The 14,686-nt window shown below is 33.8% G+C and overlaps 1 protein-coding gene across 4 annotated transcripts in view; it reads left to right on the top strand.

Annotated features, from left to right (window-relative positions):
- The window catches only part of CDC42BPA (CDC42 binding protein kinase alpha), a 409,866-nt gene that overhangs the window by 309,272 nt on the left and 85,908 nt on the right, over window positions 1-14,686 (top strand). For all 4 annotated transcript variants that reach the window (XM_069069123.1, XM_069069124.1, XM_069069121.1 and 1 more), the window contains 4 exons: window positions 5,671-5,776; window positions 6,189-6,337; window positions 10,650-10,741; window positions 13,667-13,743. In XM_069069123.1, coding sequence (XP_068925224.1) covers window positions 5,671-5,776; window positions 6,189-6,337; window positions 10,650-10,741; window positions 13,667-13,743 — 424 coding nt within the window. The remainder of the gene's footprint in view (window positions 1-5,670; window positions 5,777-6,188; window positions 6,338-10,649; window positions 10,742-13,666; window positions 13,744-14,686) is intronic.

Below are 14,686 nucleotides of genomic sequence, written 5' to 3'. Positions count from 1 at the left end.
TGAACAAGTCACTTAACTCCAATTGCCTTGCCTTCTCCCCCTCCAAAAACAAAAAAACAAAATAAAAAAAAGGGCTAGAAGCTCATATCTACAATAGCCTGGACCAATCAGATCATTCCCAGGTTAGGACACTTTATTATTCATTCTTATATTTTTAATAAGTTGACAAATTATCAAGCCCAAGAGAAGTACTCTTCCATCTCAAAGAAATGTTTGTGGAACTTTATACATCCTTCATTGGGAGATGCATTCAAAATCTCAAATGCCACCTATCTGTAACTTGATCACATTTCTGTCATCTATGTGGAAAAGAACTTTTAAAGACCAGAAAATAAGACAATTTTGTCCACAAGCCTTACAGTACCAACAACATACTTCCCCTTAGAGCAGGCCTGCACAAGCTGCAGGCCTGCTTACAGCCCACAGGCACACCAGAGGATTTCTGGCAGCCCTCAAAAAATGTAGAGGATGTTTTCCTCTACATTTTTAGAGGCCCACTGGAAATCCTTTGACATGCTTCAAGTGGGCCTATGGGCCATAAGCAGCTGCAGGTTGTGTAGGCCTGCCTTAGACAAAAAGGGAGACCAGTGCCAATGCACCCTGTTGGATATGCTAGCACAGTCTATACTAGCCTACAAGTACTATATCAGCATTAGTTATAATTCCTAAATAACTAAGGAATTGGTCCATGATTTCTTAACCCTGGATGTAAAGGCAGATAATAAGGTGCTAAATTAAGTGTTAAGACTATGTAAATTATTGAAGGTAAAGGATAGGTTGTGATATGATGAGGTTTTAATGTGTTAACAAGGTGTTATGCTTTTATGAAGTGTGAAATTCTCCCTGAAGGAATTAGAGGGGCTTGTTTACCATTAGGTAGTAGAAGATTTGCTGTGCCCCTGATATTCTTTGAAAAAATGGCTTTTACTGAGATGTAGTTAAGTCAAAATGGAAAATAGCTTTGTGGGTTGTTTAGATTTCTTTTACCACATGGTCAGGGCAGATGAGCTCTTCAAACAGTAGGAGAGGCTGCATTCAACAAAGAGTAGAGACACACAATTTCCAGACACAGATAAAGGGAAGGAGTTAAACTGAGCAACTGTAGACAGGAAGCAGCTTTAAAAATGGAATCTCTGGCAGCAAAGAAAAAAGCCCACTTTGAACTCAAGAGAACTACCCTTGATAGTTGAAAGTCAAATGGCAAACAAAAAGAGACATGGGAAGCCCCAAGTAAGCAAACCTTTAAAGAACAATTAGTACCTGCACTGTACAAATTATTCTCAAAAATTAAAAAAGAAAAGACCCTACAGAAATACTTTTATGATACAAATATGATCCTGTTATCTAAGCCTTAAAATGATAAAACAGAAATTAAAACTGGATCACTATCCTCAATGAATATAGATTAAAAATTTTTAAACAAAATCCTTTTAGGCTATAACAATTTATCCAAGAAATCATTCATTATAAACAAGTTGGATTTATGCCAGAGATGCAAGAATAGTTCACCATTAGAAAAACATTTATTATAATGAATCATAGTGAAAACCAATAAGCCTTTAACAAAGTATAACTCATTGATGCTAAAAACCCTACAAAATGTGGGCATAAAGCAGGCCCGCAAAATCTGCAATCCACAGGCACACTGAAGGATTTCAGGCAATCCATGAAAAACGTAGAAGATGTGCTTCTACATTGCCCACAGGCCTCCTAAAATCCTTTGGCTGTGGGCTTTTTATCACAGAAAGTTCATATCTAATAACAAAGGTAAGACTCATATTCAGTGGAGACTGATCTTTTTCCAATAAATAGGGAGTGAAGCAAGGTCACTCACTCTGCACTCTATTATATAGTTCTGGAAATGCTAGCAACAACAATAAGATAAAAGAAAGAAATTAAAGACAAAAATATAGACAGAAAAAGTTAAAGACAAAGAAAAGTTAAAACTATATCTGTTGATGATATGATGGTATACTTTAAAAATCCTAGGGAATCAGCAAAAATACTGATTAAGATTATAGCTTCAGCAAAGTCTACAAAATTAGGCCTCAGTTAACTGTAGGACTCTGGAGAAGGCAGTTTGAGGTTCCCATTCCTTGGAGTCAGGAGAGGGGGTTGCAGGCAACTAAGGTATGTCGGCTTTTTTACCCTCTCCTCCCTATCCCCTTCCCTTCCTCCTCCCCAAACCCCTGTGTTACTGACCCTTGAGGATCCTGTGTGTGCATATTCAAGCAGGGTGTGTGAGGGAGGGGAAAAAAAAGTAAGCTGAACTGATGGACGCATTTGGAAACCGTATATAAATATAAATAACATATATTTAATTAATTATACTAATATATTAGTATATAATAATATATATATTAATAATTATAATAAATAAATATAAATAACAGAATATAAATAACATCAGGAACATCTCACCTCCACAAAGAAGGAAGAACAAATGTCACCTCAACTCTGTATCACTCAGAGAACAAGATATTTGTAGCTGAAGACACATACTTTTAGAGAACATTCCAATTACTATAGCCTTGCTCTCTGTGGAAACACATCTAGTCTCAAAACACTGAGAAGAAGATACTTGTAGCAAGAGACACTGTCTTTGAGAACATTTTGATTACTATATACTTGCTCTCTGGAAATATACGTAGTCTCAGGACATTTAAAAGACAACATACTTTGACAGCATACACTCCTCAGAAGATTCTGGTTATTAAAGCTTTGCTCTCAGCTGCTCTCTGTGGAAATGCATCTTATCTTAGAACACTTGAGAGGACAAGACAGTTGTGATAAGAGACAGTCTCTCTGAGAACATTTTTATTGCTATAGCAATTTATGGCTATATAGCAATTTATAATATTGCTACATATTGCTCTCTGGAAATTCATCTAGTCTCAGAGCCCTCAGAGGAGAAGACAGTTGTGGCAGGAGATTCAGCATTCCCATTACTACAGTCTTACTCTCTGTAAAAGCATATCTAGTCTTAGAACACAGCGAAGTAAGATACAGCATGAGCCACAGTATTTGAGAGCATGCAGTTGTCTCAAGCTTGGTCTCTGTAAAGTCTAATCTTATTTGAGAAAACTCAGACCTCTAATCTTGGTCATGTTCCATGAGAAATAAAGGTAATCTAATAAAAGTAATCTGAAGAACTAAAGGGGAAAAAAAAGCCAAAGCAAAATAAAAAACAACTATATATATATAATATGTATATAACAATTCAAGAAGCAATAACAGAAGGGGAAACCCCATTCCAAATGACAGCAAAATTCATAAAGTATCTAGGGATTGATCTACTAAAGCACACAAGAGACTTGTATGGATTTAACTACAAAGTGCTCTTTTAATAAATAGAGAACAACTTAAATAGCTGGAGGAATAGTGCTCATGGCTAGGCTTTGCCAATATAATAGAAATGACAGTATTTTACAAAGTTAATTTATACTTTCTTTTTTTCTTTTTTTTTAAGCAATTGGGGTTAAGTAACTTGCTCAAGGTTACATGGCCAGTTATTATTTCTGGGTGTGGTGCTGAGTATCTAAGCCCGGATTTGATCCAGGTCATCCCGACACTGGAGCCGGTGCTCTTACTCACTGAGCCACCTGGCCGCCCCTAATTTATACTTTCAATGATGTACTAATCAAATTATAAAAGGAATACTTTGTAGAATTTTATGAAATAATAATCATTTTGGCAAAACAAAATATTTTGAACATCTAGGGAAATGATGAAAAGAATTAGGAAGAAAGGGGAAATAGCTTTTTCAGACCTCAAACTCTATTAAAAAGCAATAGTTGTCAAAGCCACCTGATATTGGTTTAAGAATAGAGAGATAGGTATGGGTAGGTGGCACAGTGAATAGAGCACTGGCCCTGGGTTCAGGAGGACCTGAGTTCAAATTTGGCCTCAGACACTTAATACTTACTAGCTGTGTGACCTTGGGCAAGTCACTTAACCCCAATTGCCCTCCAAAATAAAGGCACAAAAAAAAAGAATAGAGAGATAGATCAGAGGAGTAGACAAGGGAGCATTAGAAACAATGGAACTCAATAACTCCCAGTTCACTAAATAAAGTAAGAAATTGAAGTTACCCAGAAAAGAATTCCATTTTTGATAAAAAAAAAAAAAAAAAAAAGACTACTGGGAAAACTGGAAAGTAGTCTGGCAGAAATTAGACTTAGACCTTACACAATATTCCACAATACATTCTAAATGATTAATGGACTTTAATATTGTTGTTATTGTTCAATCATTTTCAATTGTTCCTGACTCTTTGTGACCCCACTTTCAGTTTTCTTGGCAAAGATAACTGAAGTAGTTTGTCATTTCCTTCTCCAGCTCATTTTACAGATAAGGAAGCAGAGTCAAACAGGGTTAAGTGACTTGCCCAGGGTAAATGTAAGTAGTAAGTGTCAGAGTCCAGTTTTGAACTCAGGAAGATGAGTCTTCCTGATTTCAGGCCTGGCACTCTAGCTACTGCCCTATCTAACTGCCCTTTATTATTAAAATGTTAATGTGCAGTATAGTTAATATAATATCCTAACATTAAAATCATATTATTAAAAATAGAGAAACAGATCATATATACCTCTCACATCTATGGGTAGTAGATGTATTTTTGAATAAAAAAAGGAATTAAAGGCAATTTAAAAAGATAAAATAGATAATCTTGATTATATGAAACTGAAAAACTTCTTGACACATAAAATTTATTCATTTAGGCTACCGGGGAAGTAGCTGAATGGCAGCAAAATCTTTGTATCAAATTTTTTAATAAGAGGTTAGTATCCAAGATATATAAACAGTTAACAAATACACACACACACACACACACACACACACACACACGATGAATAGATATTCCCCAGTACATAAGTGGCCAAAAGATGTAAACAAATTGTTTACAATTTACAAATTGGTAATGGATACAAATGTTATGTTATATTTCTGTTCTGTAAAAATGATAGATGTGGATCTTTGATCCACATGAAATGATATAGAATGAAGTAAGCAGAGCCAAGAATACAGTATCTGTGATGAATAAAAAATTTTGAATGTCAAGAACAATCACACAAAAAGAAATAGAAAGTAAATACTAGTAAAATTATAAAGATCAACCATGTCTAGAAGAAAGAGATATGAGAGGTCTCCTTCCTTTGTGGAGATGGAGTGATGCATCATGCCAGTGATGCACATGGAACATGTTTTTTAATTTTTTCGATGTATTGATTGATTATGCTGATTTTTTTCCCCTCATTTGCTTCCTTTACCTTTATGGTCTTTAAAAAGCATTTAAAAAATTTTTTTAAATCACTTTTTTATGGGATGGCTCTGGGAGAGGAGGAGGAATTCTTGGGATAACCATGATGATGTAAAAAAAAGTTATCAAGGGAAACTTAACTATAAGGAATATTTTTAGTTAATTAATCATGAGGGAATCCAAACATTCCCTCACAAAGGTTCAATTTTTGTGGTATAATAAGCCTTTTCCAACCAGCTGGTAGACAAAGGTAATTTAATTTTGGCCTTTTTCTGTCAGTAGGGTTCAAAATTATTCAGTCATTTATCACATTTCTTTTTTAGATTTTTAATATATATAATTGAACTACATAATTTAAATATATAGCCTTTTAAGAGTCTTCACATTAGTTTTTATTTTTCATATTCTAGGGTGAGTGATGAAAAGGATGCACGAGGGTATCTTCAGGCATTGGCCTCTAAAATGACAGAGGAACTGGAGGCATTGAGAAATTCCAGCCTTGGTACAAGAGCCACAGTAAGGAATTGCCATTTTATGTAAGAATTAATAGTAATGATGAAAGATAAGTCATGAAAACTAATTTGATAAGGTTATGTTATAATTTTTCCAAATTTTGACCTACAATAAATTATTTAACTAGAAATAAAATATTTTGACTTTGTCTCTTAGCTCAGGATTTATTTACCAAACATAATTTCTGTAATGTATTTAAAATTTTAATTAATGAGATGTTCATGTAAAAATGAGCCTATTCCCTTATAAATGACTTATCTCTGAACTTAGTGTAAAGTAATAATTTTTACAGATGATTTTTCCATTTTATCATCTTAGGTAATATTATTGGATATCTTCCATATTAATTTTGGAATTTTAAGTCTTATATGTTAGAAATAGAAGATAGCTGGAAATACAATTACATTTCTTTTAGGACATGCCATGGAAGATGCGTCGTTTTGCAAAACTGGATATGTCAGCTCGTTTGGAATTGCAGTCAGCTTTGGATGCTGAAATTAAAGCCAAGCAGGCCATCCAAGAAGAGCTTAATAAAGTTAAAGCATTGAACATCTCAACAGAATGGTAAGATGGAATAATACAGTTCAAATGGACTGCTTCCTGAGTTTGTGAGAAGGTATTGAAAGAGTCTTTACTTACACGCGTTTAATTTCCTGCCTACCAAATAAGCCATTTTTCTTTTTAAAAAAAGCATTTAATTCCCTCTTTTTTTCCTTAAAATTAGCATTAAAAATAGTTTACTGATTACTTGTGTATTTCATTGTTTCTGTAATCCCATTTAGAGATACACAAGGACTGCACTGGTATAAAGTCAGTATGGAGAGGCAACAAAACTGGTTAAAAACATTTGTCAGTGTTAATCCCATAAAGACGCATCTTGTATTGTTTACAGCTGATCACTGATTTTCTAGAGATGTACTTGGTTGGCATCCTATTTGGATGTTTGTTGGAAAGTGTGTTTTGTTAAAACAAGTTGTGTTACAGGAGCTTTGTATTTCTTTTTGGGTGGTGGAGGAGGTGAGGTTAGGAGGGAGAAAGAAGCTACATGTTGATTAATTGAAAAAAAAATTTTAACTTAAAATGCATCAACAGATTTTAATTTTTTTAAAGTAAAGAAAACTAAAGATGAAGGACATTAGTTTCTACATAAGATTAAATGACTTGTTTTAGATTAAGTGTTTTCCTTCAATGCATTATAAGCTTCAGTCCAGAACCTCTTTTTGTTTTTGTGCCTTAGCACATTGTGTACCTGGCACATAAATCGTTTTTTTAATTGGATTGGGCTTTTCATCAGTATAGCTTACAGCCCTTCCATACCTTCTGTCTTCTGTAATTTTTGTCCTTATCTTTCTCATATTTCTTTACAAATACCTTAGTCAGTCTTGCCTAATGCATTGAAGGGCCTCTATTTCTTTTAGCATTTTAATGGGCACCAGTGTGGCACTTCAGTTGTCTACCTCTTAATTTCTCTCTCTTGCTACTTGTACCACTTACCATGTTTTGACCATAGATGTGCCTTTTTTTCCTTTTGATTAATTAATTCATTTTTAGTTTTCAACATTCATTTCCACAAGATTTTGAGTCACAAATTTTCTCCCTGTCTCTCCCCTACCCCCCACAACAAGATAGCAAGCCTACTGAATACCCCTTCCCCCAATCTTTTCTCTCTTATATCCTTTCCCATCCCTCCGCTAACTTTCTTGTAGGTCAAGATGGATTTCTATACCCCAGTGCCCATATGTCTTATTTCCCAGTTACATGTAAAAAATAAAAACCAACATTTTTTTTAACTTTAGTTTTCAAAACTTTGGGTTACAGATTCTTTCTCTTCTTCCCTCCTCACCCACCCCCACTGGTAAGATAAGCAATTCAGTATAGGTAATACATGTGTAGTTATGCAAAACATTTCCACAGTAGTTATATTGTGAAAGACTAGCTATATTTCCCTCCATCCTATCTCACCTCCCACTTACTCTATTTTCTCCTTTGACCCTGTCCCTTTTCAAAAGTGTTTGCTTCTAACTACCCTCCCCACCCAATCTGCCCTCCCCTTCTATGATCTCCCCTCTTATCCCCTTCCCCCCTACTTTCCTTTAGGGTAAGAAACCTAATTGAGTATGTATGTTATTCCCTCTTTATGCCAAATTCAATGAGAGTAAGGTTGACCCATTCCCTTTCACCTTCTTGCTCTTCCCCTCCATTATAACAGTTTTCTCTTGCCTCTTTTATATGAGATGATTTGCCCTATTCTATCTCTCCCTTTCTCCTTCTCCCAATATATTCCTCTCTCACCTCTTAATTTATTTTTTTGATATTGTCCCTTCATATTCAACTCATCCTGTGCCCTCTATGTATACATGTACATACATATGTATTTATACACACATACACCCTCTTATACATACATATATATGTATGTATACATATATATACACATATATATTCCCTTTAACTTTGCTCATACTGAGAAAAGTCTCATGAGTTGCATTTATGGTTTTTCCATGTAGGATTGTAAATAGTTCAACTTTAATAAGTTCCTTATTATTTCTTTTTCCTGTTTACCTTCTCATGCTTCTCTTGCTTCTTGTATTTGAAAGTCATATTTTCAGTTCAGCTCTGCTCTTTTCATCAAGAATGCTTGAAAGTCCTCTATTTCATTGAATGCCAATATTTTACCCTGAAGTATTATACTCAGTTTTGCTGGGTAGGTGATTTTTGGTTTTAATCCTAGCTCCTTTGACCTCTGGAATATATTCCAAGCTCTTCGATCCCTTAATTTAGAAGCTGCTAGATCTTGTGTTATCCTGACTATATTTCGACAACACTCAAGTTGTTTCTTCCTGACTGCTTGTAATATTTTCTCCTTTATCTGAGAATTCTTGAATTTGGCTATAACATTCCTAGGAGTTTTCTTATTTAGGAATCTTTTTCAAGAGGCGATTGGTGAATTCTTTCCGTTTCTATTTTGCCCTCTGGTTCTAAGAATATCAGGGCAGTTTTCCTTGATAATCTCCCAAAATATGCTGTCAAGGCTCTTTTTTTGATCATGACTTTCAGGTAGCCCAATAATTTTAAAATTATATATCCTGGATCTATTTTCGAGGTTAGTGGTTTTTCCAATGAGATATTTCACATTGCCTTCTATTTTTTCATTTGTTTGAATCTGTTTTGTAGTATCTTGATTTCTCATAAAGTCATTAGTTTCCATTTGCTCCAATCTAATTTTGAAGGAATTATTCTCTTCAGTGAGTTTTTGAAGTTCCTTTTCCATCTGGCCAATTTGGCTTTTTAAGGTGTTCTTCTCCTCATTGGTTTTTTGGGCTTTTCCATTTGAGTTAGTCTATTTTTTTAAGGTGTTATTTTCTTCAGTATTTTTTTTGGTTCTCCTTTAGGAGGCTGTTGACTCGCTTTTCATGATTTTCTTGCCTCATTCGCATTTCTTTTCCCAATTTTCCCTCCACTTCTCTTACTTCGTTTTCAGAATTCTTCTTGAGTTCCTCCATGGCCTGTGAACAGTTCATATTTTTCTTGGAGGCTTTTGATGCACGAGTTTTGATTTTGTTGTCTTCTTCTGGTTCTATGTTTTAATCCTCTTTGTGCCCCCAAAAAGATTCTATGGTCTGATTGCACTTCCTCTGTTCGCTCATCTTGCCAGCCTTTTGAGCTCTTTGCCACAGGAGAACTCTGCTTCCAGAATGGAGAGAACTGTGTCCCAAATTTCTGGGGTTTTGCACAGCCATCAGAGCTATGAGGCAGACGCCCTCTCTACAGCCACCACAAGCTCTGCCACACTAGCACTCCTCACCCCAGGACCGCCACCCAAGACTGCAACCCAAATCCAAGCAGGTCAAAGCAAGAGCAATTAAAATCTGAATGGTTGCTTGGTCCCCTACAATCTGCAGTCCAGGAGCTCCAGAGGGAGCTGCAGCCACAGTGCCACAGCCACTTCTGCTGCCATAATGTATTTTTTAAAAAGACTTTCAAGTGCACCTAGAGGTTTCACAAATTTAAAAATAATGGATCTGTTTTTTTTTTCAGTAAGCCAAGGAAAGGAAGCATTTCCCAGTGTTCCCCAAACTTAACACCAAAGTAGGGGACAGTATAGTTCTGCCAATTTAGAATATTTATAATTATCTCAATTTAGAATATTTATAATTATAATTTTGTTAGAAGATTTGGTCTATGAATAAGTCACTACAAATGAGTTGTAAAAGAACAATGGAGGGATTAAAAGAAATAGATTTGATAGTCAAAGTGTAAATTGTATAAATATCCAGTTTTTTAAAGCATAGACCACTAAAAATCTAAAGTGTCTTTAATGGAATGGGAAAATGTGTGTGTGTGTGTGTGTAACTTCATTATTTGTGTGAAAAGCAAACTCAAAAAAATAGAATCTCTAATTATTTAAATTTTTAAAATTTAAACTGGAAGTCAAACATACTTTATTTAAACTTTTATTACCCTTGAAAAACAAACAAACATTATTGAGCATGTGATCCAAAACAGCAATGTGCAGATTCCAATTAAAATACTGTTTTAAAGTAGACACCAATACTGTTGTATGTCAAAATAAACATAATTTTTGCTTTATTCAAGGTGTAGTTCACATACATGTTTGTAAGTCAGTGATACAAATCATCTTCAGAATAGTAAACAAAGGCAGTTTTATGGTTTCATACTAAGTTAGTCCTAATAGAATCTGAAACACACTTAGATTTCATGGTATTGTTTTTATTTGACAATTCAGGTTGGCCAATAGTAGTTTTTAGTCTAAACTTCATAAATAAACCTTCCAAGTGACAATAATATAAATGATAGGCTAAATAAGGAAATTTAGAATTTAGTAGCTAATTACATCTTTTTCTCTCCCTTTAAGCAAACTGCAAGAGTCAGAGAAGAAGAACTTGGAGCTGCTATCAGAAATTGAAAAACTGAAAAAGGAGACTGAGGAGCTTAAATCTGAAAAGGGTATGGAAGCTGGTATCCATATAAATCAGACCTCATTATACCACTGTGCATAAATTTTATTATATAAGAAGCTGTTTTTGAGTGTGTATATGAGAAATCACAGAGGCATTATTTCTGGGCTTATTGCTTATCTTTATAAGATCCATTTTTATAGTGGCAATAAATATAATTTTGCACCAGTTTGAACTCTTTTTCATCAGTATAGAAATTTCTATAAAGTTTTTTTTGATTGGAAAGAAATTTATTTGAATTTACTCAACTATTATCACTTTCCACTTTGGAACATTCTAAGTTGCTATGACATGATGTAATATGAACATGTAACTATATTTACAAAAGGAGACCATGAAGTTAACTGATCTTTGTTATCTGCATATGTCTAGAAATTTGCTATGTGCTCTTGGAGGCACAAAGGAAATAATATTTGTCTCCTATTTTTAAGGAATATTTTAATTTGTAAGATAAAAGTGATGCATAAAGTAATTAGATTAGAAAACAAAGCATTTATGAAAGGAGTAATTAGCTAATGAATGGGTGCCTTTGAATGCCATATATTACCTAAGTTTATTGAATGAAATGCTTCAAATTAGCCTATTACATACCCTGAGATTTCCTTACCTGTTACTTTTTCTTGCTAAACACTGTGACCACCATAAAAATAAGTGAGACTGTTTTGTATTTCTCTCAGATGTGCTGCTTAAAATTTACTTTCATAACATCAGTAAGATTTAAACAGCCCTTTCTATCTCAAATGAATATATAACATCAGTAGATTTAATTTTAACAAAGAACCATGGAAATTATGGTAAATTAATAATAAGATAATAATAATGATAGCTAGCATTTATGTATAGTCCTTTAAAATTTGTAAACATTTCCCAAATATTATCTCATTTGATCCTGACGACAACCCTCAGAGGTAGGTGCTATTATCATCCCCATTTTATGGTTGAGAAAACCGAGATAAAAGTTAAGTGATTTGTCCTGGGTCATGCAGCTAGTGTCTGAGATCAGATTTGAATTCAGGTTTTCTTGATTCCAAATAATTGCCTTCAAGAACTTTTCTTTTCATAGCACATTTGTAAATCAGTAGGTTTGCTATGGCACACCTAAGGGGTGTGGAAAGGTGCCCAAAACACCATTTCTATGGTACTTGTCCTTTCTCCTGGACCGTACTACCAGTCAGTTTGTGCTAAAAACAGCTTCCTTACCCCTTTATTCTAGAAAACTCATGATATGATGGGATAGCCCTCATCCCTTTAAGGCCAGACCCCAGTCAAACCTCCAATGTCCTTGACACCTGCCCCGCATAAAAAAGTGGTTAAGTTACATTTCTCATCTGTTATATGCCCTCAAGAAGATTGGCGGTTAGGGAAGAGAGATGTACATAATGAAGGTATAAGAAATGAGTCCCTGAGAGCAATATGAGAGGGAGGGAGAGAGAGAGAAAGAGTATGTATATCAGCAGCAGTGATGGATGCAAGGGAATGCAGATTAGGAGCCATAAACTTAACCTACTGATGTTTCAAACAGACCTGGTTGAAGTTTGAAAGCATAAAAAGAGATTGCTTGGTGAAGGAGAAGACAAACATGGACAAGACATGGATAAGTGTGGTCATAACAGCAATCTGCATTGCCCACATTAGAACTACAAAAAAATTCTGGTTTGTTACCCATCACCAAGACTCATGATGTACTCTTTGTGTTTTGATACATTGTTTGTCAACATTATGATACATTAAGCCATTTTAGCATGATAAAAAAGAACTCTAGCTTTATGTGGTGCACTGTAATTTAGGTCCAATTTAACATTTTAATGTAATTTTGTTATAATGATGAGTAGAGCTAAGAGTATAACAAAATAACCATTGCAAAAATTAATCATAAATAAATATGCAGTTTTGTGCTTCATCTCTACGTAGGGATTATATCTGAAAAATCACAAGTAAAAATGAGTTCTTAAGTAAGCATACCTTACTCAAGTTATTAAAAACTGTATTTGACTGTATTTTTTAGTATTTGAATAGTATGTTTGTATTGTAATGCTTCACTGTTAAAATTCAGTTTTGTTTTTTTTTTTAAGCAATTGGGGTTAAGTAACTTGCTCAAGGTTACACGGCCAGTTATTTTGTGTGGGTGCCAAGTATTTGAGGCCAGAACTGATCCCGGGTCTCCCAATGCCAGGGCCGGCGCTCTTACTCACTGCGCCACCTGGCTGCCCCTAAAACTCAGTTTTTTAAAGACAGTGGCTATTATTTACAAAATAATGCATGAGACTCTTTTAAAAATTATTTTGATACAAACTGTAATCTGAATTTAATACCTTAAAAAATTTTAAGCCTAATTAAGTGAATTTTTATATAATATTTTATATAACTATATAATTTATATAACAAATGTTATATAAATTATTTAATTTTATATAATAATTAAATGCATTATTCCCTTACAAGAAATTGTTTGTATTAACAGCACATTTCATAAAAATATTTCAAATCAAAATATCAGTTAGAAGAAACCAGCATGGACAACTTGAATCAGTTGTGAAAGGCTCTGTTTATTAAAAATATTATGTGCCTCCCAAGAAGATAAGAAATTTTGTTAAAGCTCTGTATTTTAGGAGGGGATATATGATTATTTGGAATTCAAGAAGCATTTTGTGAAGACTGATATGTCTATTATTCCATTACAAAGTCTACTATGGGTATAGTAGGAAAAACTCTGATTTTATGATATATAATGCTAAGAAAAATATTATCATGAGTACTGAAAATATTTTGGCTTGAGTGTGCATAATCAGGGTTTTTATGATCTCTGAATACTTTGGTTTGTGAATACCTTTTAAAAAAACTCCAGGCAGAAAAGGGTCATCCATGAAAAGTAGTTTTGTTCTCAAGCTTAAAAAAAGTTGCTGCTGTCTTCTAGGTGTAAAGCACCAAGACTCACAGAATTCTTTCTTGGCATTTTTGAATGCTCCTACCTCTGCTCTGGATCAATTTGAAGTAAGTATAAAGTCATTTAATTTCTTTTCCTCTCATTTTATAACATCATGTTACTTTTAAACTTTCTTATACTTGTATTAAAACTATTGATCCATTAACAAGTATTTATTAAATATTTACTCTATGCCAGGCACTGTGCTAAGCACTGGGGATACAGAAAAGGAAAATGGGCATTATTACTTTTTAATTCCATCATACATTAGCACCTTGAAACTATGAAATGAAAAAAGAAAAAATGGAAAGGAATGTGATTTGGTAAAACAGTCCTACTGTAATTTTATGTAAGCTGAAGTAACATTTCTTTTAGAGTTGAATGGCTACATTTAATGGAAAAAAATCTGAATTTGAGAGTCAAATCTAAAAGTATACTGGTTATTGTTTATTGGTACTTTTTATGTTTTCTTTTTGTTTAATTTTGTTTTTAATATTTTGCTATATTTGATTTAATTACTTTGTGGCAGGGGGAAAAAGCACCACTCTTTAGATGTAGTTAAAGGGATTTATAAATTTCTTGAGTAAGAAAAGGTATTATATCTACTTTGTTCACTTATTTTCTTGAATTAATGCCATTTACTATTTTATTTAATTGTTATAGGAGGTTGGAATTATTATTTATTTTTATTAAATTGCTTCATACATTTTTTTCTATTTCTTTATTGCTGTATTCGTTAAATAGGATTCCTTTTCTTCTTCCTCATCTTCACTGATTGATTTTTTGGATGACGTAAGTCTTTCATCTTTAAACAATGCACCCCTCAGTAAAAGAGATCAGTGAATTGATTTGGAGAATCTATAAATTAATGCAGTCAATTTAAGGAATTGTAGAATAAATTATGGGTAAACAATGTTTCTGTATTTTTCTTATATATGAAAATAAAGTGATACACTATGCAAAATGCTTTATCATAGGATCTATCTTTTTTCTCTTCATTCTGGTCTGCTT

Source organism: Petaurus breviceps, unplaced genomic scaffold, assembly GCF_028583685.1.
Source record: "Petaurus breviceps papuanus isolate PSGF00001 unplaced genomic scaffold, PetGlider_PUasm1.0 90778, whole genome shotgun sequence".
NCBI classification, from domain to species: domain Eukaryota; kingdom Metazoa; phylum Chordata; class Mammalia; order Diprotodontia; family Petauridae; genus Petaurus; species Petaurus breviceps.
Note: the sequence above shows the minus strand (reverse complement) of the source record. Positions and strands in the feature narration are given on the sequence as shown.